Raw genomic sequence first — 25,379 nt, 5'->3', positions numbered from 1 at the left:
TTCCCTACGTGGTGGAGCCCAGGAAAAGCTGTACGAGCACAGCATGGAGCGCAGTCTTAGTGACTGCAGACACTGCAGTTCTGCTACTTTTTCCCCCTCCAAGGAACACCAGGGCTTCCACTTCTCCAGCTGAAGGCAGGCTAAATACAGCAAAAGGAGTTAGTGGTAATGGCCAGGATCAGGTTCCCATTTAAAGTGGCCTCTAGAGAAGCACGAGTGTTTAACATCAGTGACCAAAGCAGCTGTGGAACTAATTACAACACTTTGCCCAATATTTCATCAAGGACACTACAGCCCCTGTATCCATATGCCATTAATGGAAGGCAAAAGGAGAAGTCAACAACCGGCACTTGAGGAGATTAATATCTGAATTGGGGGGCAGAGGGGGCTGCTGCCTCCTGGTAAATTCAAGGAGGGAGGGGCTTGTAACGCAAGAAATGATCTGAGGGAGAGAGATGAAAACCAGAGATGGTGGCTAAATAAGTAGAAAGATTTCTAAGTGTGCTGGGCTGGGCTGTTTGCACAGTAGCAGCCCTCGCTGTGCGCGAGCTGTTCCAAAGCGGAGCGCGCAAGCTCTGCCAGATGTCCCATCCATCCCGTGCCTTGCATGGGAGCAACAATGTCATGAATCCACAAGAGTTGTGCAAGTCGCACTAAGTATCAGCGCTGGAATCGTGCCCGGACTAAGCCCTGGTCATTCATAAATATGGACAGAACCCAAGGTCTTGCTTATAAACACTCTTACACACAGTTATGCAAGTGACTGAATAATTCAGGCTTTCTTCCCAGATAGAGCATAATATTGAACTGTGTACGAACACAGCTCTGCTCTGGCACAGTCTGACCTCTGAGTACATCTGCCCTTCTCTCCAGCAAAGCTTGTAAACCGGAGAACAGCAAAGCCGACGGAAAACCTCGCAAAGCCGCAGCCATCTCATGGCAGCATCCCCTCCTCCTGAGCAGCCCCCATCTCCTGCCAGGCTCCTCTTGTCCGTTTTGCACTGTAAGAGCAGGATCCCAAGAATAGAGAACCTGTACCAGCTGTCCCGCGGGGGACACGTGCCCAGCGGCAGGCGCTGCAGCAAGGCTGTGTCGGGGTGTTGGGGCCTTCTCCCACCCGTGTGCAGCTTAACACAGCGCATAAGGCCAGCCCCACACGCGGCGGTCACCGCACGAAAGTGAATTACGTTCCCAGGCGCCGTCCCGACCCTTCTGCTCCACTTCAACACCACAAATGCACTTCCTCACAGGGTTGCCGTAGTAGCCAGATAGCTAGAAATTGGAGAAGGCTTTAAATTTAACAACTGAGTTCTCCCCTCTTGAGTAAAGCGCAAACTACGACCATCGCTCCCCCTTGTTACCAGACACCGTCTCCTGAAGCAGCTTTTTCCACGGTGACTTGCTAATGCACCTTCATATTGACTGACTTTCTGCCTCCGTCCTCCCATTCATCCCTTGCCCAGGCCATTTCTGAAATCCGTTTCCTCTCCTTGTACGTGGCCATGATACCGTGCATTACAGACAAAGGTGCCGCGCTCCATGAATGCTCCCATTGACTCCGGGGAGAGCTCTCGCCGGCACAAAGAGCCGCACGCTGAATAGCATCAGGACCCAACTCCAATTTCCTGAGTTTCAGAAATTGAAGGTGCTGGCTGATTTAACACGTCCCGAGCCACATGTGAAAATGCTCCGGCCACACTTTTCCTGCTCGGCGGGTGTGTGTGTTTCCACTTTGCATACAAGCAACAGGGCAAAGAAATACAAACGGCTCATCCCTTTGCAAGGTGACTTTAGGGTCCTCTTCGAACTCGACCATTTCAGAATTTCATTTTAGGAGTAGCCCATTATCTACACACATCATATCAGAAGAGCAGACAACAACAGCTTTTTGCAGGTTTAGTTATTTGATCCCTGCAGCAACGCGCTGCCAACACAGTTTTATAGCACTCTGTGGAGTTTTCTAGCAACATTTCTTCCATCTCTACAGCACACGATGCAATTGCAGCACGTCCCCTTGTACGGCTATAAGCAATCCCTGTCTTTAGAGCCAATTCACTGCTGCACGATATTAAACACAAAAGTTACCTTTCCATACTATGTTATATGAAAAGGAAGAATACATCTAGCCATTTAAGCTTCTGTATAATACTTTTAACGTAGAACTGAAAGTGCACACTTGGAAAGCCTTTTTCTTTCATTCTAGATAAGTATTTCACACAAACAGTGCTAGCCAGCAGAAATAACCCCTCTGCACTCACTCCTTACACAAATTCTGACATAATTCCACATTAGAAGTTAATCTGAATGAAAGCACAGACTGGTATTTTGCAGCTGAATCCTCACAGATATCCACCATAAAAAAAAGGAAAGAAAGAAATCATGATTTTTTCATATTTGTTGTCTCATGAGGAATTTGTACTACATTTGCCAGGTTTTGATTTGGTGCTTGGTAGGTAACCACAGCAAGGAAAAAAAAAAAAAAAGAAGAAGAAAGAGCATTCAAGAGCATTCCGACTACTTAATTTTGTCATAAAACATCTTCACTGAGAGGCTCCTAGACAAAAATAAAACCACCTCAGAGTGATCACTTTTTCTGCAGCGACGGAGCATTTTGTGACAGCAGGGAAGACCTTCCCACTGCTGGTGCTCCCAGGCCTTTGTGCACCCTGCAAGCTCCTCACAGCGCCTAGGAGTGTGCTCCTCCTCACCTTCCACACATGCACCAGGCAAATATTACAGACAATCTGCTAGAGAAATTTTTTTTTCAAAACAAAGAAAAAATATACAAATATAAAAAAGCCACCTAAATTTCTTTTTTTTTTTTTTAGCTTCTGTGTAGATGAATGTTTAAAGTACTCTGTATCTTCCCTAAAAGAAAACCATGTCCCTACTAACCACAAGACCTACTTTGAGGACCAGACCTTATCACTGAGGCCCCCTCCTGAAAGAGGCAATGAGCTCAACCAGCCTGCAAAGCCCACACAGGTCAGTGACCATCATCTTTTCAGCTCCTGCTCAGCACTCGGCACCGTGGGGCTGGATTCCTGTGCTCCACACCAGCCTCCGCTGAAGTGCGCCTGTCAGGGGAGAAATCCAGAGATTATTTTGGCTCAGGTCTGGAGGCGTTTGCAGTGCCTCTCTGGACACGCTTGGTGCTCCTGGTGCCAGTGCACGTGGCGCATCGCGTCCAAGCTGCCCGGCTGCACGCACTGGCTCCAGGCTGCCTTCCTGCTTGTTTTTAAATGCACCTACTCTCACCCCCGCGGGCAGCCCCGCGCCTCAGCCCAGCTCCTGCAGGGAAGCAGGAGGCCCCAGACCAAGAGTTAAAAAGCTGCACGGGGAAGCTGGACCGAGCCTGCGAAAACATTTTGATAAGCGCGTGTGCGACTGGAGAGGCAAGAGCACACAACAGCCAGGAGCCCACGTGCTCTGCCCGGGGCTAGGCATAAACCCTGCGTCCAGCTCCCCTGCTCTAAGTGATTCCAGGTCACATCGATACATCAGGAAACTTTACCATTTGCTCATGGTGTTTAAACATGGGGCAGGAAGCAGCTGGACTCTCGGGCATGATCTCATATAGATCCAGGTAGATATTTCCATGGTAGCTTTTTGCAGATTTAATTTCTGCTCCATGCCTGTGTTTTCCTGCCTGGGGAAGGAAATGCCCTGTGGACTCTGGCACAGGCAGTGGAGAGTTGATGGCAGAGTTATCTCCAGAGGGGACTGCTGTGCTGTTGTGGGGATGTGGAAAACCAGACAGCCACCCAATAGCATTAGCAATGCAAAGATTGAAGAATGGTAAAACCACAGACTTGTCCCCAAGCAGAGGCCCCTTCACAAGCAGTTTCACACAGCAGTCGTGCCCAGTGCAGACACAGGTCCCGTACTGGAGGTGGCACCTTGCCCATGGGTGCCCACCACGTACCTGGGCTGTGTCACACAGGTAGGAAGGAGAAGGGGGTACCCAGGAGTCAGCATCAGGCACGAGAACAGGAGACTGGAGCGTTTCCACCAGAAGGCCGTAAGCCTGGCAGGCCCCTGCAGTCAGGCAGGGCCCACACGTCAGAGCTACCTGAACCCGCCCGGCCCTCAGGAGGAGCTTTGACCTAGGACGAGTCCTTGGGCGCAGCTGCCAGCATGGCCAACAGCAGTAACCCCACCACCATGCACACATACATACGCACATCCCTGCTTCTGGAAGACCATGGAGATTAACTCTCACTCCCTGTCCCTTTCAGAAGGATTTTGTCCATCTCCTGCACTGCCCTAGGTCAGATGAGGGTCTCTTTAGGGACTATCCTGCAGACTCTATGTAGTCTCTTTTCTCTAGTTAGACCAACATCGAAAGGGGGCTCCAGGCAGCAGATAAGGTTGGTCAGGTGGGCAAGGGTTCATTTTTATAACTTGACAACAGAATAATTAAAGTAAATGTCATAAAATTTAGCCCAACGCCTACTTGCATGCTAACACGCTATCCACGAAGCAGCTGTGTTTTCACAGTTAGATCAAAGAGGCTGCAGAACAAGAAGGTCATGGTTTGGTTACAGTATCTAAACAACTAAATCAGTGGATACCACTGGGCCTGTCACTCGATCTCATTACCCTGACCCCACCAACTCTGGAATTCGGTGACCTTTCCAGATCAATATTTCAGAAATGACCGAAGTTTCAGGGCATGCTGAAATTCTCTCAGAGTTGGCTAAATAATCGTATCAAAAGTCCAGGATGGGAGAAAACTTGTCAACTTTCCACTTAGGAAGCGTTTCCCAAGTTCCAAGCCCTGGAATACAGTAAAACCTGGGAGGAAGGGGGTGAGGGGCAGCAGGCATTTTCCTTTGTAATTTACATTTGCACATTTTTTTCATTATAACATTTTGCAGATCTTAAACAGTTTTTCTTTTAATCAGATTGCTATTGCAGTCCTTGTTACATTTCTCCAGCTCATAGAAAGCTATGTCCAAAGAAAGCATCAAAAAACCCATAGGAAGTTTTACTCCCCACACTTCATCTTTTTTACCTCTGTAAACAGCAAAGTCAAACTCCTCTGCTATCAGCTTTTAATTACATGTCATCATATTTCCTTTTGCCAACTTGCATCATAATACTATTTATGCAAGGAGGAGGAAACAGGTCTCACTTCACAGCCAATACACTGATAGTACTTTGTTTTCTAGGCACCTGACACCTGTTTTGTCTCCTTCCAGCTCTCCAGAAAAGCCTGAACTGGCCACGTGGATTCAATTAACTTGAGTTTCAATGCATGTTTTTTTTTTTTATTTATTTTGTTTTTCACATTAAAAATAGTCTGCTTTTAAAATCTTGGCTAAGGCTTCTTCTTTAAAGTTTTATTAGTTCTGCCTCACAAGGATAAACCTGGCAAAAAAAAACCTCACAGCATTATCATCAGCCCCTTATTATTTGAATTTTTCAGAAAGCATCAATTTTATCAGCCACATGTTTGCATAAAGAATGAGAGAGTTTGTGCACGGATGAAGGGATCCAACTAGAACTTATTTCTAGGTTTCTGGTTGCTCAGTAGAATGGAAAACAAACCCAAAGTCCCCAAACCTACAAGCAAGGAGACTCCCCATGCTCGGGACTTAAATAACAAAACTGGGAACAAATAAATAAAGTTTAATCTTAACACGATTTTCAAGCCAATTTCATAATATTTTGGAGCTTGGCTAATGAAGCCTAAGCATTCAAAATTCTGCAATTTTGTATTCTGCCCGTGACAAGGGAATACAAGTGCTAAGAGGCTTTCCTAACCTTGTGGAAAGATAACAGTCACACCTAACACTAACACTGTATAAACTGCCATCCTGGAGAGAGGGCCAGATGGTTGTCGCTGCTAGCAAAGACCTCAAAAGTGAGGACCTGAACCACGGGAAAGCCTCTCATTCTCCGAGAGTTGTGTTTTCTGCCAGGACTCCAAGCGACACCCCACACCTCTGTCCCTAGCATTTGTGCACGCTGAACTGCTGGGACGAGGCTTCTTTAGGAGGTTTGGCTGTCACTGGAACATTCTGTGGAAGGGCAGCGACATTCCTACAGCAAAACAAGCTTTCCAAGCCTACCTGCGATGCTGGGATATACGAACCCCCAAATTGATCAAATGCTGGTAAACCATCTGGACTAATGCTAATGTGACTCATCTTCTTTGAGATAAAATGCATAAAGTTAATTTATTTTGCCCTATTTCAGAACTCATACTTCAATTCTGAGGAACTCCAAGGAATTCAGTAGTGTTGTTGTTGCTTTGTAGCAAGGTAATAAAGATCATAATCAAGCCTTCTATGCTCTTAAGATATTTCTTAACTTGGTTTTGTTAGGAAACGTATATTCCTCATCTCAAAGGCATGCATAGTTAGATAGAGCATTGCAAAAAGATTATTTTGACCAATTTGACCAACTCTACTTTAACTAAGGCCTTTGAGTACACTTACAGAACAAACATCAGCAACAAAATGCACTTCATATATAAAAACCAATTTTAAAACTTCCATTTAACTTGCACTCAGTAGCTGGAACAATGCTGGTTGCTTGCCTACTTACAGATAATGAGGTTAATGGTCCTTCATAAGTGACTCCAAAACATGCTGTGGTGACATTCCATAAATAGCGTGGGTTGGGAGTTCCTTTTTAACTCATTTTTTGCACTCATCAGTAAGGAAAACAGAAGTTTCAGGAATGTATCCACTCCTCCTCATTCTTGTACATGCACACACAGTGCCACACTTTTTTGCTAGGACAAAAAACAGAGCTATACTCACATGCACCTGTGGCATCACGGAACTTCTACTCAGGGACACAGATCACAACTATCAAGCAGTTAAAAAAAAAAGGCGGGGGGGGCAGAACAAAACCAAAATATTTTCACACATTTAAGTTAGGAACTCAGTATTAGTCCCTATAAAAGCCTGAGGTAAATGAAAATAAGCTAAAAATCAACTACATAATCAAAAATGAGTGGAAAGCGACCTTTTGATAAAATATGTTTGTCAATAGACATATTTGAAAGTATTTTACACAGGACTTCTCAGGTCCAATTTTGAGATTCATTTTCCATGGGCTTTGGCCAGAATAAGACTTTGACCTACCTTCTAAACCATAACTGAGTTTAGGATTTACACTGAAACACAGTCAGGATGAAACATACCCTGAGTTCAAGTGCTGGACAAACAAACAAGCCAAAAACAATGTGTCAGCTGGGACTTTGCTTGAGGACTAGCCCAATTTTATCTCCTCTTCCCCAAAGAGATCTCAACGCTGAGGGACTGACCCTAATTACTATATCTCTAATTGGACTTATTTATCTATTTTGATTACAACGTATGCCATCACTAAAAGATGAAAAAAAAGGGGGAATTAAAAACTGCACATCAGTTACATAAGAAACGTAACTGATATTCAGCTGATAATTGGAGAACATCATTGTTTCCTGTTATCTCTGACATGCAAATCCTAGATCTAACGCGAAATTGCAACAAAAACAGATTATAAAAAAAAAAAAAAAAAAAAAACAGTTCCATTCTAAAAGAAGCAAGACAGTTTTGCTGAATATTACTCTTCCAAAGTTGAATGTGTCCATCTTGGGACAAGTGAACTGCCAAATTGGACCGAGTGTATTCCCATTTGTTTTTGAAAGACCACTAAGGACGTATTTGATCTTTGTTTCTCTAGTTCCCAGCCAACTGGTAGCCAGTGCTTTTTCACAGCAGACTTTGTCCATACGGTACACACGTTTTAGATGAAGTATACTACCCAATTTGAAAATACTGCTACTACGTGAGACACTGCCTTGCAGCTTCCAGTAAAAGAAAGGTTTTCCTCATCAGTTAAGGAGATGGGAAGGCTAGTGTGAAACTAGTTTAAAAGGCAGGCAGGCTTGTGTTGATTGAATGTAAGCTCCCATTCCTGCAAGAAGTCCTATTTCTCCCAGATCAGCGGTGGTCTGAGGTGTTAGAGTTCGACAGCAGCTTTAATAGCTTGTACAAAATCAAGCAATGGTCTTAGTCCATGATTTAGTGTCTGTTCAGCTTAGTTCCTAGGAGAGCCCAGAGTTCAAGACAGAGGAAAGTGGAAGAGTCTTCCCAGATTCATTGGTCTGTCAAAGATGTCTTAATATCAAGGACCACAGAAATTCTGAAATATTTGGTCGTCCCATCAAGGTTTAGTGTGAAAGGACTCAGCGCCTCCTTTTTGTCAGTAAAAATGCACACTTACTTGTATATACTTACTTGCTTGTACTTACTTGCTTTATTTGAAGTACCAATCATAAACAGTCACATGTGACAAATTCCTACATATCAAACCTTCATGGCTGCCAAGCAGCATGCTGCTGAACAGAAGAAGGAGGGCTATAATTTTCTTTCTTTAGTTTTTTTTTCCGTTTGACCTTCAATTTCTCAGTTGTCCTTGGATCAGTCTGGAACTAAATATAGTCCTCAGCCTTATTTATGTGTTTAACCCAAAGCTACCCATGTGTGTCAGGGGACTATCACAACACTGTTCTAAATTATTTTAAGAGCTTATTTTAAATTGGAAAATGTGGGTTTTGAAAAAACCATTGTCAATTAATTACGATTCCATAAACTCCTACCAACTCTCTTGTGTTTTGTAACAATTTGCTCTCAGCCCATAAGACAAAGCCTCCAACTTGCTCAGAGAAAGCTCTCGAAACCACCCAGCCCTTGAAATGCTGACTGATCTTTAAATTAACACATTGATAATGATTTTGGCCACCAGCTACTTACAAATGCAATGCAGTTTACAAACCCAGAACACAGATGATCGGCTGCATCCTTGGGGATCAATGATCATCGGGGCTGAAACTTCCCTCAGCCAGCGCGTCGTATCCCTGTAAGCTGTTTAGAAGGGGAACCAAAAACAACCACGTGCAACTGAAAGTCATTAATACCTAATTAGATACAGTAATTGCATCCAAACTGGGCAATATGTTTTTCAATCAAAAGGTCCTTGCCAATCAAGGAAAAGGCAAAGTAGGCATTGAAATGATACAGCCAGAAACCTTGAGAATGGAGCTTTTAAGCTTAAATTAGCAGATCCATGGCATGTGGGCTTCCTATGGAGCAAACAAACTGAGGAAGAGTTGAGCGGGTGGACAGAGAGATGGGCACAAATACACAACTTCTCTCGCCTGAGAGCAATTTCAACAGTATCATCACAATTCTGCAAACAGCATCAATTTTCCTTTATTTACATAACCAGTGCAAGCAACTTCAGAGAAAGATTTATGGTGCAGCTTGGGTTTCTGTGTGGGTTGCTCTTTCCCTGTATCAATATTATGTTTAACAACACTTTTAGCCAGAAGAAGATCCACGTCAAAGAGGAGAGGTGAGAAGAGAATGCTTTCTAACATTTTTTTTTCAGGTAAGTAAAGAAAAGGAAAGAAAAATCTGCATTACCACCTATCTAAACAGCACAAGCCAAATTTGGTCTATAAATTTAAAGGGATTATACTGAGAATTAGTTTGTTCCCAGAGGTTCCGATTTTTTTTCAGATAAACCAGTTTATGACGAGTGTTTAAGAGTCCAGGATTTCTTGGATGAGAAGTGATGCAAGTTTCTCCACCTAAACTTTACTAAAACATTTTTAAATTTTACAGTCAGCTCTATAACCTTACAGAATAAAAGTCACCAAGAAAAACAATCTGCCACTGCCAACAACAGCTGGGACAATATTTCTAAGTGTTAACCACCGCATTTAAGGCCATTTTTTTAAAAAAAATCATTTCTTGAAAGAAAAGTCTTTGGAAATCAGCTTTGTTAGCACTTTTCATCTCCTTGAAAACCTGAATTCAAAACCACAGAGATGCTACAGGCCTGAATGCTGGGACCCACAAACCAATCTTGGGAAACTCATTCAAAATACAAGATTTAAGAAAGTGATCCATTTGCATTTAGCAGGCAATGGAATTTCTATCCACCCTTTGTTGCTTCTCCCTGACATTACTAGCTCAACTGCACAAAAAAATAACAAAACTGTGAGTTCTCAATTCTCAAGCAAGTTTGAGACTCTTTTTAAGACTCTCAACAGTAAGTCCAGTTTTAGGGATATAAGCAGCACTTCAGCCACACTGCCCAAAGTGTCAACCCAGTATAAGCAATATCAACTAACTCAATTTTTTAAAACAATATGGAAAAGCAAACTTTAAAACAGAAAAGGTATAATTTGTTGTCTCACAGAGTGGCAAAAAATAGGGAAAAATTCCTTGTCTGGCACTCCAGGTCTTTTACAAAATCACCTTGTGTGCCCACCCTGGTCCAGATCAGATCCATGTTACAGAACAGCCCAGCAATGGAGAAATCCAGCGCTGGTGAATGTGAATCCACAGCCTGGGCTTCATGGCAACTGATGTTGCACTTCTGTACACAGGCTGCAGTTTTTTAGAAACACAAAACCATATCAACCACAGAATGAAGATATACACGTCCAGAGCAAGGCGGTGCCATAAAACACGCACAGGGTCAACGGCTAACATGTCTGTTATAAAAGTTGTATTGGTTTTACCCAAGCTTATTTCCCTGGCTGCCTGGAGTCATTTGGCTGCAGAGGGAGAAAGGGGGCTGCTCTGGGGACTTTGGAGCGATCTGGGGATCGAGCAGTGACGTTCTGCCTCTTTTGTAGAAGCATTCTGTTCCCAGCAAATGCCTTACACATTTATATATGTGAAGAAATATCACTAACAACTGCAGCGTGGAAAATATTTCATGTTCTAGCAAGAAAACCAGAAGAGGTAACGTCAATTTTTTTTGCCTTCTCCCCCCTTCTTCTACTAGTTCCAAGTTCCTCTGGGTTTCAAAGGCCACTGACAAAAATAGCAAAAAAATCAGTCCTCTAGGCTAGTAGTGATCAAGCCTCTATGACTTTGCCCAGCCCCAGCAAGGACCTGCACCGCTCGCACGGGCCCCAGTGCAAGACGTCAGGTGTGACTGCCTCGTCCTGCGCAGGGAGCCCCTTGCAGCAGCGGGGTGAGCAGAAAGATGCTGCCACGGCGAGGGATGCCGCCAAAGGCCGCGTCCCCAGGGCTGAGCTGCAGCAGGACGGCACGTGGGAGCTCATCGGCACCATCTCCACGGGCTCCTCATCCAGCACCGCCTGCTTGTTCGCACTTCTGCTGCTTCCCACCAGGCAAGGGCCTGAAGGCCATGGCAGACACGGGCTGCTCCCCCACAGCCCCGCTCCCTGGGGAGAATTCCCCAGCAGCAAAGCAGCCTGCACGTGCAGCCCGTAGCCAGCAGCTGCTCTCACTGTTCCCTGCTCCCCACATTTTTACGATGTACTCAAATTCACTTAGGTTATTTTTGCCCCTCGTCCTCCCACATACAATAATCCAAAGACCATTCAGAGCGAAGGCACCAGTGTCTGCAACTGCAGAGTTCCTTCAGCACGTCCTCTCTTGCATCGTTAAACTATCCTATTAAATACCAAACACCGCAACTCTATTAGCAATCTTATTATTACAGGATTGTTAGAAAAAAAAAATCTTTTTTTTTTTTTTTTATGATGGAGCTGCCGCTATCTGGAGGAATCTTGTTCTTTACACACAGGAATGCACACACGTATTTCATACGGTGCATCGCGAGCTGCACAGAATAGAAAGCAGCTGGAAGAAAATGGCTATAGAGGAATGGTTCTCTTGGGCATCATCTGTTGATTTGTTTTGTTTATAGAAGGAATGAGATTTTTATCTCTGCTCAAAATATAAAACGCTTCCATGGCACTGAGTTCACTGCTTGGATACACTCTCAGTCAGGAACGCAAAAAAGAAGAGGAGGAGGGAGAAAAGGCTTTACTGTACGTAATCCCTACAAATGCCAAAAATTAAATAGGAAAATGTCCATTGGTGATAGAGTCAAGACTTGCAGGAGGAATTGAATCATCAGCCGTGATGGAAGTGAGGGCCTCCTTGCAATGCTTTTTACCAGTTTGCTTCTCTCGGAGCTGAGGGGCAGGTCAGTGCTCGCACTCTTCAAATCCCAGATCTGAAATCCCAGTCTGAGTCCTGGCAGGATGAACATCCTTCCATTGTAAATATACCAGTGCCTATGAGATTTACAGCCCATTCAGGTACAGATGCTTAGGGGGCCTTTGAACATATCATACATACAGAAATATTCAAGATCCTTCTGTAACCCTGCTGCAAGGAGGCCTCCTCACCCCTTCGTGTTTTACACCCAAAAACGGGTCTTCTCTTTCTTTTAATGGCAGGCCTCTGTTTCCAAGAAGACCACCAGACAGTTGTACTCATCAACTTCATACCACTTCTATTTATATTACTCAAAAGTCATGAGTCACTATCCTCACAAATAAATCAGAAATTATTTCTATACAAAAAAGAGCATATCTAGAAGTAAAGGCTGCTGAACATGAGTCCAGAGCAGCTCCACCTAATTAATTATAGACTAGACCTGCAGCTTTTCCTGGAACCACTGGGAGCTCTCCCCAAAGCTCCGCTCTCCCAGCCGGAGCTGACCGGACACCTGAGGAAACGTGGGGCAGCCCACGCTCCCTCCCCACCTGCAAAGCACCCGAGTGCCACAGAGATGGGGAACCAGCCAGAACACCCGTGCTTTCCTCACTGGCATCTGCCTAACGTCGGCAGCATGGATTTTCAGTTCTCCTGTCACAAAACCTATGCTGAGGCTTATCTCTTGGAGAAGCTTGCTGTATCTAAACCCATAGTGAATCTCTCAGGAAAAATAGAGGTTTGTTAAAAATCTTCAGCAAACAAACAAATCACATGGATGTTTTAAGAGCTAGAGCAAGGTCCCCGCAGCCTTGATCACCACTTCTCTCAGCCTCTGGCCCTCATGCTCGTTTGCAATGTGCATAAGTTCCTTCTGCTGTTCCTTCCCCTCCCAGGGTGGCTGCATTTCGTGTTTTTCCCACATTTCAAACCACGTGTCTCCACAACCTCTCCATCTTGTTATAGATCTACTGAGAGAGTGTTTACACAAAAGCTCTTAGGAGCTATTTTGGATGAGAAGCCACAAACACACATGAACAGATTACATCAAATTTATTGCTACTGAATAACTTAAGAGAACACTTCAGGTTACAGGTTCTAAGCTCTGCCAATAGGTCTCATCCAAGAGTATTTGCCCAGAATGAGCTTGACCAGTTAATCCAATACCCGTCTCCTCTGAAGTCCGCTGCCTTTCATGCTTCCCTAACTCCCCGTGCAACATCCAACAAACATCACAGGTTTGGATTAGCCAGAAGGAACTATTCTTTCCCAGGGAGCAGACACCTCCCTGGGAGCGTAAGCATACAGACACTGCCCGACGCTCTCCTACTTCCAGCTTACCCCTCTGCTCGTCTCCCCCACACCAAGTGACCCTTGCATTAAAACCCTCTGTTCTCTATGGCCCTGCACTGTCATTCCAGCCGCAGGAAGCACAGGCAACACAAGCAAGTAAACCGAAAAGTAACTGGCACCCAAGTGAACAAAGACACAAGGAAGCACGTGAAGAGCCAGGCTTTAAACATCCCCTTTGTGCAAGTTCATCCACTCTCTTCCCGTAAAAGTGAAACAAATGCATTTCCAGCAGACCCGAAGCAGAAAATACTTTGAGCTCTTTCTGCCGGCTGTTTCACAGCAGCTAGCATACACTAGTGAGAACAGTAAAATCCATTTTCAATGGGGAAAAGAGCCAAAAAAAACCTTCGGGAAGTATCAGATCGAAAATTCCATCTAGAGGTTTCAGGTATGTCAAGAAAAACTGAGAAATGACACTGCAGAGGCAAATAAGACATAATTTCTCCATAATATGGCATTATTTTAAAATAAGTTTTCAGACAGTTCCATCAAACACTGCAGAAAACCTTTCTATGGAAGATCAAGACATGGCAGTGAAATACATTAGCTGCAACTTACTAAGCAACCAGGGCAAAACACACACAACACTTATTTTGGAGCTCAATGCGAGGGTGAAGAGGGGTGAGGAAGAATATAGGCAACTTTGTTCTAATAAGGGGAGCTGTGCTTAAGGAGAGAAGGGGCAACACTGAGGGTTACTGAGGAAGCCACTGCGCATGGAGGAAGTCTATCCTGTCAAACCTGCCTGTTCATATAGTTTCCATTAAAATAAAAAATAAAAATAAAAATCAGCACAGACAGGCTGGCAGGAAACTTGGGCCACTGTGTGAAAGATTTCCGGTGACAAGTCCATGCCCTTTGTAGCCCATAAGGATGCAGAACGACTCACCCCATGCAGGGCAGTTGCAGGAACTGCCAATTCGCTCCCCTGGGGCTCAGCGGGGAGCGGGATCTGTAGCAGTGTCTGGAGAAATTACAGCTGTCCCGAGAGGCCCTTTGGAGCCCAGCAATTACATGTATGGACATAGCAGGACATGCTATGCATGCGGAATGGGATAAAGAGCCCACTGCTCGGGGAGGCAGAGCCCTCTCTCCAAGGAGGAGGTTTGCACTGCCTCCCACCAGCGCTGCTCTTCAATGTGATCTAAGGCACCAAGGGCTGTTTCTAACACAGCAGCTGGAGGCAGGAGCTCCTAGAAGGCAGTTCTCAGCACCCAGTGTTAGGTGAGGTGCCCGAACATCCCCCAGATAAATAAACAAACCTGCCCCAAGCCGAACAGTGGATGTGCAGCAGAGCCAGCGAGGAAGCCCCAGTGCTGGCCCAGCACAGGCAAGGGAAGCTCCAAGGAGCCTCCCAGGCAGAAGCTGGAGCCATGCTCCCTCCGTGCTAGCTCCTCCACGCTGCTCCTGCAGCCAGAGCCAGCCCTAGCAAGTCTGACAAGAGCAGAAAACAACAAGGGGATTGCTGCAGGGCTCTGCCCCTGCCTGCCTGGTGGCATCTCCGAGCGCTAACCAGCTCTGTGGTGCCCATGGGTCATGCTCCATTGGATTCGGGATCTGGAGACAACGCCAGGGAACGTGTGAAGTGTGTGTGTTTCATGAAAGGCTGCCAACCTACCCCTGCAGGCTTACCTTAACACACTATTAATGCTATAATCTGCCTGCACTAAAATCAAATTGCATGCTTTTATTGGGGGAGAGGGAATAAAGAAGAGGAGCTAAGGAAAAAACAAGTCGACAAGGAATGAGTAAGCTCAGTCTTGATCTCTTTATCCAGAGAAAACAAAAGTGAAAACACAACCAGTATTTTAAGGTCTTCAAATAAACACCACTGGCCATGTAATCTCCAAGTTCAAAAACCCTAAACATAAATTCATTAGCCTCTGAATTTTACTAAGAGGTGGAAGCAAGTGAAACTAAAGTTACACAGCTCTTAATGTTGAGCTACATTTATCAGCATAAGCAAGGTTGCATAATTTAGCCTATGAAGACATTCCAGATAACTTTACTCTAAAGGTGCAAAATCAAAGTTGGAAAACTCAGCTTTGCCTCTACTCCCCAAAAACAGAGCACCTTGTTTAGCAAAAAGCAGCATAGTCAGGGCACTGAGTGAACTTCATTCTGACCAAAATTACCTTGTTTTCAGAAAAAAAAAAAAGTGTTCAGACATTCACTGTATGGCACTTCTCCAAATTATAATTTGGTAGCTTACTCTGCTGCTTCTCAGGCTTGGCTTCATCTAGCTCACCTAGAAATGCCTGATTTAGCTCAAAGAGGAGGCCACACATTGCTCAGCTGTGGGCTCAAATTATGTTTGGCACGTTAGTGGGAATTCCAGATTTGCTTGATGTAAAGCTGGGTGACAATTTGGGACCGGTGGGTTTTTTTCTGTCGTCAGCAGCAGCTTGCTGACATTTCCTGTTGAGTCAGATCCTTCTAAATTCCATAATGGGCTATTCGAATGTGGGGAGGGGAACACGGTCATTTCCACTGAGGTAATGGCCCTTTTAAGGAAAAAAAGGAAAAAACAGACAGGGGTTAACGGAATACTAAACAAAAAAAACACACACACATTTCCCTGCCTCCTGCCCCAGTAAACCTAATAGGGGACACACTGCAAACTGAGACACTGCCAAACTATTATAGGAAAAGACTCTTTGGGAACCATAATCTTGAACTCAAATCTGAGGTCAGCCACCACGGAGAAGTGATGCACAAACAGAGCAAGGAGACCCGGTGAAAGGACAGCTTGGGCCAAGCTGAAGCCCTCAAACAGCTGTCCCTGGGCACCTTTGAAAGAACTTTGTGCCTGCTGCTTTAGTAGCTGAAGATTAGGATGCCTTTCTGAAGCCCTTCACTCTCTGAGCCTTGCAAGGGAGCGGAGCAAGGTATCCTTCTGGATCACTGCCGGCGCTCCATACCCATGCCTCCATTTCCAGCCACAGTGGCCTGGAGCCTTCCTTGAAAGCAGCAGCGAGAGCTGGAAAACCTCACGCTCACCCACCCATGGCTGGTGCTCCTTTAAGAAACCATGTCAGCTTGGTACTGCCTGACGTTGGCTCTGGCTGGAAGCATCAGCTGAATGCACAGGGGAGAAGCTGCTGCTCACCCCGTACCTGCGTTCAGCTCAAGAGCTGCAGCCCCAGCGGTCAAGCAACTTTTGTAAACACCAACATTTTTAGAAGCAGGAAATGGTCCAAGCTCTATATTTAGGTGGCATCTAGCTGGAGAAAAGATCTGAGATGTATTTGATCTCACTTTTGCGTCACTGAGGCCCAAATAGCAAGTTCTACAAAACCAGAATGAAATTCTATCTGGGAACAAATATCTGTGAACTTGATTTTTCTTTCATAGCCCTTCTCCATATATTTGAGTAATGCAAAGCAAGCAATAGCATTGAAATCATCTGTATACAATACTAGCTGTCCTAAAATTCATAATTTAAAGTAGTCTTGTACTAGATGTGGTGTAACACATTGTCCCCTGCGCCTATCTTCTAACTGTATGCAAACATCTAGGCTTAAGAGCAGAGGAACATTTTTAAGAAGATGTTTTAATTTTCACTGTGCTCAGTCAAAGACTGTAAATGCTTTGGGTCAGCCCTAACTTGTTACATACATACTTACAGCCCATACATACATAGATCCCATAGAGAACATATGAACAGTATCTAGATCCGGGAGGAGATGGATCTTTCAGTGTCTGTATACACTTCTGCAACACCAATCGCCAAGAAAAAAGCTTTAGTGTAAAAAAATGGCATCTTTCTGATTCGTTTTATCTGCTACTAGTATATATTTTACTATGTTTGAAAGCATGCAATTAGACACGCATCTTATAAACATAAACAAGCACCTCCCATCCAGCCCCCGGGCATCTAAAAAGGAAAAAAAAGAAAAAAAAGAGAACAGGTTTGTTTAGACAAGAGGTTGATAATCCAGTTTGAACACAGATATCTGAATGCTGTGACAGCTTCTTCATAATGCTAAGCTTATGGTACATTAAACTTTAAAGCAAGATAAACTCCTGCTTTCATTTTATCAAACATCTTCCCAGACAGCAAAAAGAAAGGCACAAAGCAGTGTTTTCAGCTACAGCCAAGCATGGGAGACCCAAGTCAGCATATGTAGAGATGAAAATGAGCACTGCTTTGCACAGCTATGCAACTATATTTTTTGCACTGGATTTTATAATTGTTAAATCTCATATTCCTCCTTTAAAAATAGTATTTGTTTTTATTTCACACCTGAAAGAAATGAGATTTGCAGTGTTTAAGTGAACAGTGACAGCATCCTGGAACTGAGGAAGAAAATGACTTCTCTCTTGAGAACAAATACTGTGATAATTCGTTTGACCAGCAGAAACCACACACAGCGGGGAAAAGCAACGACAAGATATTTTCCAAGAGTGCTCAGTGTTGTGTCAGTGGTTATTCCTGAAATTCATCCACTAAACCAGATTATGCTTTTTTGTGGGTAAAGCAGTTGCCTATTCATTGTCTGTCACAATAGTAATGGTAAAGCAACAACCATCGATGACACGACCCAAGATGACACTGGCGGAAGAGACTTTTTTTTGTTTTTTGACCTACTGACAGCAAGTAGAAAGGACAACCAAGTCCTTCTTAGACCTGGAGAACAACAAACATCAGCTGAAGCACATTAGTTAAATTAACAGTTTCTGGGAAAAAAAAAAAAAAAGGCAACTTCTGATGTGCTTTTCATGCTTCAAATGGAAGGAAACCATGAACCTAAAAGCTTCCCTGTTCTCTCTACTCCCCCCTCCACTAAATTATTTGACTTCAAAGGTATTGCCTCTCCCTACAGCTAGCTGACAAAGCCGTGAGAGTTGCTTGTGAAGGACAAAAACATTAAGGGATTATAGTCACCAAATCTTCCCCTGACTTAAAATTAACACAAACTGCAAATACACCCTCATATTACATTGATGACAGCACATGAGAAATGAGAGGTGTGCTATTACAGGATTTGTTATAAAGAAAAAAAAATACTTCATTGCACCATGAGCAACAGCCTAAAGAGTGACCAAGTCATTCAGGTTTCCTCTTAAGACCTGTAACTTTGTAAGAAGTCTTTTTTAACACAGCTACAGCCTCGCCTTTCTTCCCCTCCCAATCAACCCTCACTTCTCTCCCTGTTCCATATGACCTTACCTTAGCCAGAAATGCCAAGAGATTGGTCTTATCACAACCTTGCAAGATACCACCTGTCAGCTGAACTGTGATAAATCACAGCTGCCCTCACAATACACACACTGGCAGCCACCGAGGCTTAGCCCATGGGCTAAGCTCAAGGGGGGTCATTTAAACCACAGAGCACCCCCATCCACGAAGACCCCACTACGAAAAGAGGCCAACTAACGTGACCGTTGCCACCACCGTGTTACTATTCTAGTGTACGTTAGACCTCCTGACTTTTCTCTCTGCTTGCTTTTTGTTTGGATTGCGAACTTCAGATTGTAAAACGAACGGCCGATTCTCTGCACTCACACAGGCTCACACAATACAACCCCAATCTTGATCAATCTCACGCCACTACCATGCCTAAATTTTAAGTGGCAAATATTCACCCCCCCTCTTTCCCCACAACTGCCTTTCTGAGAAGATGCAATGCTCTGGCAGAAATAAAGCTTACGAAGAGTTCAGAAGTTATTAAAAATGAGGAAAGGGCTTATCACGGTAGCAGTCAAAAACCTTGAAGAGTTATTGCTTTATTATTACTTCTGCCATACATAATGCTTGTGTTTCCTAACTCTTAGAAGAGGTGCACGGCGGGGTAGGGAACACGATTGCAACAAAACACATTCTCTCGAATTAGGGACCTGCATTTCTATTAGCAGCCTTTCATGCACTTAAATAACTCCTGGCACCCACTGTTTCAGCCATGAATGAAGGAGGTTGTCTGTGTATGTGTGTTGGGTTTTGTTCATCTGTTTAAACAAGGAGCTTTGCCACAAAAATCTTAAAAAAAAAAAAAAAAAGCTACAACCACACTTTTTGTAGTGATGTGCTTCAAGCCATTAACCTTACAGATGCAGATTTACAGATTTATTCTTTGCGTTATACTGAAATAAGTGAATCTCAATAGTTTAATCTGCTTAGTAAACCTACCAACATCCCAGAGATGTTACCAACATCCCAGAGATGTTGTCCAATGTGTTTTATTGCAAGTTTAAAAAACACCAATGGGCTCTCATCGGAACAGCGGCCTACAGGCACCTCTGTCTCTACCAAGTGATCCTAAAATCAGCCTGTGTCTGCATATCAACATCAGCAGTTTCACTTGTAAAACTCCAACTTCCTTTACACAAGAGCTTCACAAAACACTCAGCTTTAGCTAGGGAATAAGAAATGCTGAATGGTTTCTCTCCACGGAAAGGTAATTTTCTACCTCACTTCTAAGGTGCTGAGAAACCCTAAATCACACTTTTTGAAGCTTTCGTGCCAGGCGCTCAGTTCAGCAGTTGGCTATTCAGAGGAAAGTCCCAGCTTAACCCAGTCTGACTTTGACTTCATATTGCTTTTAAGATTAGGCCTGTTTATGTCAAGACTTCTTCGCAACAGTGCGAGGGACATCCTTCTTTTAGTTTTACCTGAAATTAAGACTTTGGAAAAGCAGGTACTAGAACATAGCGTACACTTACACAGCAGCTCCGTGTCTTCAGAAACCTGGGTACACTTTGACTTTTATTAAGTGGAAGCATCAAGCTTTTCCAGCAGCCTCCCAGCTGTCTGGAGCTCACAAGCCCACTGTGGATCTGCCTTTCCTTCCCTCTCACTTGAAGCTTAAGAGATCCAGAGGCCAACATGGATTTATTTACGCATCTAATGGTGCCAGTCTTTCTTCAAGGACAGTCCGTCGGACTTCCATCCTGGTGATAACTTCAGCCAGAGTTTCAGGCAGATCTAATTTTTAAAAAGAGGCTCAGCAACCTACTTGACATGGCATTGCGCATCCAGTATGGCCTTGACTTAATTCTTGAACATTGCTAGAGTCTCCCTAGCCTGACAAGGAGATTGAAAGAAGTCCTAAACAATCAAGAAACACGTGCAGAAAACCCCTCTTTTACACTGCTACAATGGCAGAGAAACTCATAGAACCAGCACTACTTTTTTATAGCTGAACTTTGGTCTATCTGCACAGGTGCTTTTTCTACCACTCTCCTTTTTCTTTGCTTGAGTACATAAACAAATAAAATAAAATTAAAAAGTGGTTGCATGGCAGGATTTGAAAGTTATTGAAGTAAAAACACATTCAGAAAAGCATTCCCAGTTCAGCTAGGTTATATTTCTGAAATAAATTATCTGGACAATGATTTTTTTTCTCCCATATCAGTACACTCAATTGCAATGCCTGTCATGGTTTACCATTAGGGCTACTGCCATTCTGATTTGTACCCAGGAACAAAAAGAACTGGAAAACAAAACACGAACAAGAGACGAAACACAAGCAACAGCTAAAGTGACTGTAAACTTAAGATGAGGAACCTGGCAAGAGACAAACGCAGGGCATGGTACGGAAGGAGGTCCAGCAAGACTCTGCAAGAAGCACTTAGTTTATTTCCACCCAACACCAGCTGGGTGGAAAATATTCCAGTAGCCTATAGAAATTAGTAAGAAGCCATCATTAGTAAGTTCTTCAATTTTGAAGACAATTGTTAATAGTTGGTTGTTAAATCACTTCAGAGAAAAAATTTCAAGGAGAGAATTCTCTAAAAAGCAACATGGCTTTTTAGTAAGTATCTATTTCAACCCCATGACTTTGTAGTATTTACTTCAACCTCTGTGTTCAAACCAACTCCCTCCCATATCCCCTTTATCCAAATATTTTCCTGCTTTATTTTAAGAATAAAAGGACTGTATAGATGGGAGAACTACAGCAGGCTGCACACGACACACACCCTGTATTATCATCAATACACTTACCAGCACAGCAGAACCAGAAAGATGGCTAGCAAAGCCATGGTGACAGTTGTGCTGTTCATCTCTGTGGAAGCAAATGCCAGGAGGTCTCCAAGCTCCATTTTCCTCTACTAGAGCTCCAGCCTTGAGTGGTTTGAGTGTGTGCGCAGGGGAAAGTCTCCTCAAGAGCTGATAAAGCCTTCCTGCCACAGCTACATGAATGACATCTGCAATGAAACAGGAACCAAGAGAGCAAAAACACATCAAGTCAAGCACAGACTGCAAACCTTTCCTGTTCTCATCGACTGTACGCTCGGAGAGAGAACTTGAAGGCTTCCCGAGTGGTAGGATGTAGCAGTTTTTCCCCGTCTGTTGTTGACTATCATGTCGGTAAATATTTACATAGCCATTGCTTGAGACATCAGTGCTGTCTGATATGTTTTGAGATGCAAGTGTGGGAGACTGGGGGAAAATGTGGGGAAAAAAAAGAGGGGAAAAGAGCCTGGCCACAGTACAGATCATAGAGGAAGAAAACCAAAAGACCCTCTGTGCCTTGGCGTACAAACAGTGAGTGATATGCTTTGCAATAACAAAAACATTTCTGCAATAGAAAACTTTATTAGCAGTTAATTTCCACATTGATTTTACTGTAAAAGAATAGGACAATGTCGATTTTAAATTACACCAACTAAAATGCGGGATTAGGGGAAATCTCATCTAATGTGACTGCTAGAAAACATATACATATACAAGAAAAAATAAAAGGCAATAAAACCTGGCTGTCTCACCAAGATCTGTAAGACAACATCAGTTACGACTCTTAATCCACACAAAGAGGATTTTTTGACTTCATCATGTTCAGGAGCATTGAGCAAAATTTACTGTCCCAGTGTGGTGCCCCCTCTGGAGACAACAAGGTAGGGCTAGCCAAAGTATTTCTAATATCAAGGATAGCATTAGTATAGCCACATGGACTATTTCTGCACAACGGCATAGTCAGGCTGTTACACTTCTCCAAACAATCTGCACGTGAACACCCAAGCTTTGCCTGCCCTTCAGGAAACGGGCTGGCCGTAGCATACAAATCCTCTGTTTCTTCTGTATTTTTCTGCCTGCAAGCCTCAGTCTTGTTTTGAGCATCTGATGCAGTCCAATTAGAGGGGTCACCCAGAACACAAACGTGGAGCACTTCTGCTGCAGAAAACCATCAACCTGTTGCTTATAACATTATTAAATGCTAGTATTGGAAAATCGTCAGGATTACAACATGAGCAGGATTACTTGCAAGTAAACACCCTTCCTCATGATAAAATTCCCAGGAATCATCCAGTATCTTTTGTTATTACTGAAACTAGAAACACCCACGTACCTACCACACCCTTCCCACGTATTCTGTACAACCTATTTGAAAGTTAAGGAAACCGAAACTACCCAGAAAAAAAAGTTTGTGAGATATATGGTAACCTTGAGAAACAGAAATTCTGTACATCTGATTCCCATTATACACCAGATGAAGAGTGGCTTCTTCTCACACAAGCCCCCAAGATAATAGCTTAGATTTAGTGTGCAAGGCTTCTCCAATATCGCTGTATTACATTTCCTGCTCTTATCAGAGAAGTTAATAATATAGGTATCAAAAAAAGTAAAATCTCTAACACAATGGAGCTTAATTTTAAGAAGATTTGGCTCTCTTCTAACTGAATCACTGCTATTTTGGTTCTCTGTGCTTCACAACAGCCTTAATTCCCTTCCAGCCCCAGTCCTTGCAGAATAAGTAAGAGGTGTTAACCAGCTCACGGGCTGCACAGAAAAGCGCAGCACTTCCCAGAAAACCTTGCTTATTGCATTAGCTATTTAGCATAACTATTGCTGTTCCGGGTCAACAACAGCTCTGCCAGTTTGCTGCTGCCACCAAGCTCACCAAGAACAAGCACGCTAAGATCCAACAGTAGCGATGGAAGGGACCGTGGGCACAGGCTAGTCCCAAGCAACAAGTGATCCTGTGGGACTTCAAGGAAAACAACAAGCAAGTATCCCATGTGCATTAAAAACTCTTCCAAAACACTCCTCTTAACTAAACTCCTCAGCAAATAGTCAACTAGACCTTACTTAATTTCAGAAGTACTCTGAAGCCTTTTTCCAGGCACACTGGGAAGTAGGTGTCTTAAACACATGCATTACGAAGGGAAGGAGCCTTGTACATCCACATCCAATTTGGAAGCAAGCACATAATCAAGCCTGTTCCCAACGACAACAGAATCTTTTCTTGTTGTTGATGTTGGGGTTTTCATGTTGTTTTGTTTTCTATACCTCAGCATCTGTTTTTTGCTAAAGGGTTTTTACTTGGCATCTTCAACCACGAAGAAGGGCGGCATGCAGCATTAATTCCAAAACCCAGGTGGAACATGCCTCACAGCAAGCCTACGCGCTTGTATTTATCATCATAAGGTATTTCAGCTCCCTGAAGAGACACCATCTCAGAAACCCGTATGATACTTTCAGAGGGGGGAAAAAAAACATTTGGGGTGAGGGGTGGGCAGGGTTCCAGGAAGGAGACAGCAGTAAAAATAGGATGTTGACCAGCCATACCTTCAGTGTTCCCTCTCTCTATAGATATTTCTCATGCAAGTGAGAAATATCACCCCTATTAACCAATTCATAGTAGAGAGATTTTCCATCCAGCTCCTAATTCTTTGTGAAGACCTGCTGGTCAGGCTGCTAGCAATAAGGACAAGGAACCACTGCAAGGTGGGAAGGGTGAGCACTGAGGATCTCGAGCCTCGTGGCACCTCTCACTGCGCAGCATTGCCATGACGGAAGCCTGCAGCTCCCCCGCAAAAGGCTGGCCCGCAGCACAGAGCGGTGCAGTCCTCAACTGCAGAGGATCGAGCTTCTCTGCTTGAAGCAGTAAACACGAAAAAGGGAAGTACATTATTGCATTTTAAGTATGAGAAGTTGAAGTGTTCCTTAAATAAAAATAAAAATCATCCACACAATCCATGTGCTTCAGGAAGCAGTCATGCCTTAAAGCCTTGTTTGCTGCAGCCTTAAAGTACTGTACAGAAATGCACTTCCAAAACAATACATTTCAGCTGAAAGCTGAAAGCAAAGCAAGCAAGCAAAGCACTGAGCCTCAGCAATGCTTGACAAGTGTCTTTAGGACATGAAACACAGAACTTACTTTTTAAAATTTTTTGTTTAATTGACTATTACAGCCTATCAAGTAGCCTATATCTTGTTAAGGATTTTGACCTAAGTTTTCAAAGCATATCAAATGGAAAATAGTCTCACGAATTTCACAGAAATATAAACTAAGGACTAACTGGCTAGGCTAACTATGAACTCTTGCTAAAAACCTAATTCAGCTCCTCTCATGCTATTCTATTTGGAACGTATGGTATCTTCTATGGGTAAAGAAATTCTAGAAAGGTGTTAAGGTTTCAGTTTTCATTTTATAGGAGTTCTTCTCCATAGAAATTTGTAGCATGGCCTTGAGATCAAGGAAATTCTGTTGTATAGACAGTCTGGCCACAAAAAATATTGGAAAAAATGCTACAGAACAGCTTAAGGAAAAAAGAAAATGTGAGATTAATCAGAGGGTGGTTTGTGCATAAGCTTCGGCAAAGCCCAAGTACAAATGTGTATGAGTATATATGGTACTAACATTATCTTAAAGAAGAAAACCTTTCCAAAGCCAAAACAAATCTTAAACATCTTTAAGGTAGACCAATTGAAAAGATCAAGTGCACATTTCAGAAAGAGATTTTGTATATTTAAAACAGCCTTATAACCAAAGTACTGGGAATAATAATGTGTTAATATGGAGGGATTTACAGCTGTCTAATATGACTTCATTATTGCTATCTCTGTTTATGGATTGACCAAGCAGATTAATCAGATGATTTTATACCCCTGCACGATAAGCTATGGCAAACTCTGCAAAGGGCAGACCACCAAGAGATCAGAGTCCCCTTGCAGGGGTTCTCCCTGCATTCGAACTGAGTAGGAGCACCCCAAAGGGACACCAGAGACGCTTGTGCCAGGTTTTTGAACCACCTTTTAGAAAGTCACTCCAAGGAATTGTTTCTCCAAAAAGCAAACACTATAACTGC

The 25,379-nt window shown here is 43.5% G+C and overlaps 1 protein-coding gene across 1 annotated transcript in view; it reads right to left on the bottom strand.

The window, feature by feature from the left end:
• TBXAS1 (thromboxane A synthase 1) overlaps window positions 1–21,489 on the bottom strand; it is a 209,737-nt gene extending 188,248 nt beyond the window's left edge. The window contains exon 1 of the mRNA XM_088521625.1: window positions 21,292–21,489. Within this exon, the coding sequence (XP_088377751.1) occupies window positions 21,292–21,389 (98 nt within the window). The 5' untranslated portion in view covers window positions 21,390–21,489. The remainder of the gene's footprint in view (window positions 1–21,291) is intronic.
• Window positions 21,490–25,379: the final 3,890 nt, after the last annotated feature.

This window comes from Tinamus guttatus, unplaced genomic scaffold (genome assembly GCF_059628265.1).
Source record: "Tinamus guttatus ecotype Peru unplaced genomic scaffold, ASM5962826v1 Tinamus_guttatus_pri_ptg000125l, whole genome shotgun sequence".
Classification (NCBI taxonomy): domain Eukaryota; kingdom Metazoa; phylum Chordata; class Aves; order Tinamiformes; family Tinamidae; genus Tinamus; species Tinamus guttatus.
The sequence above is the reverse complement of the archived record's forward strand: the minus strand, read 5'-3'. Positions and strand labels throughout refer to the sequence as shown.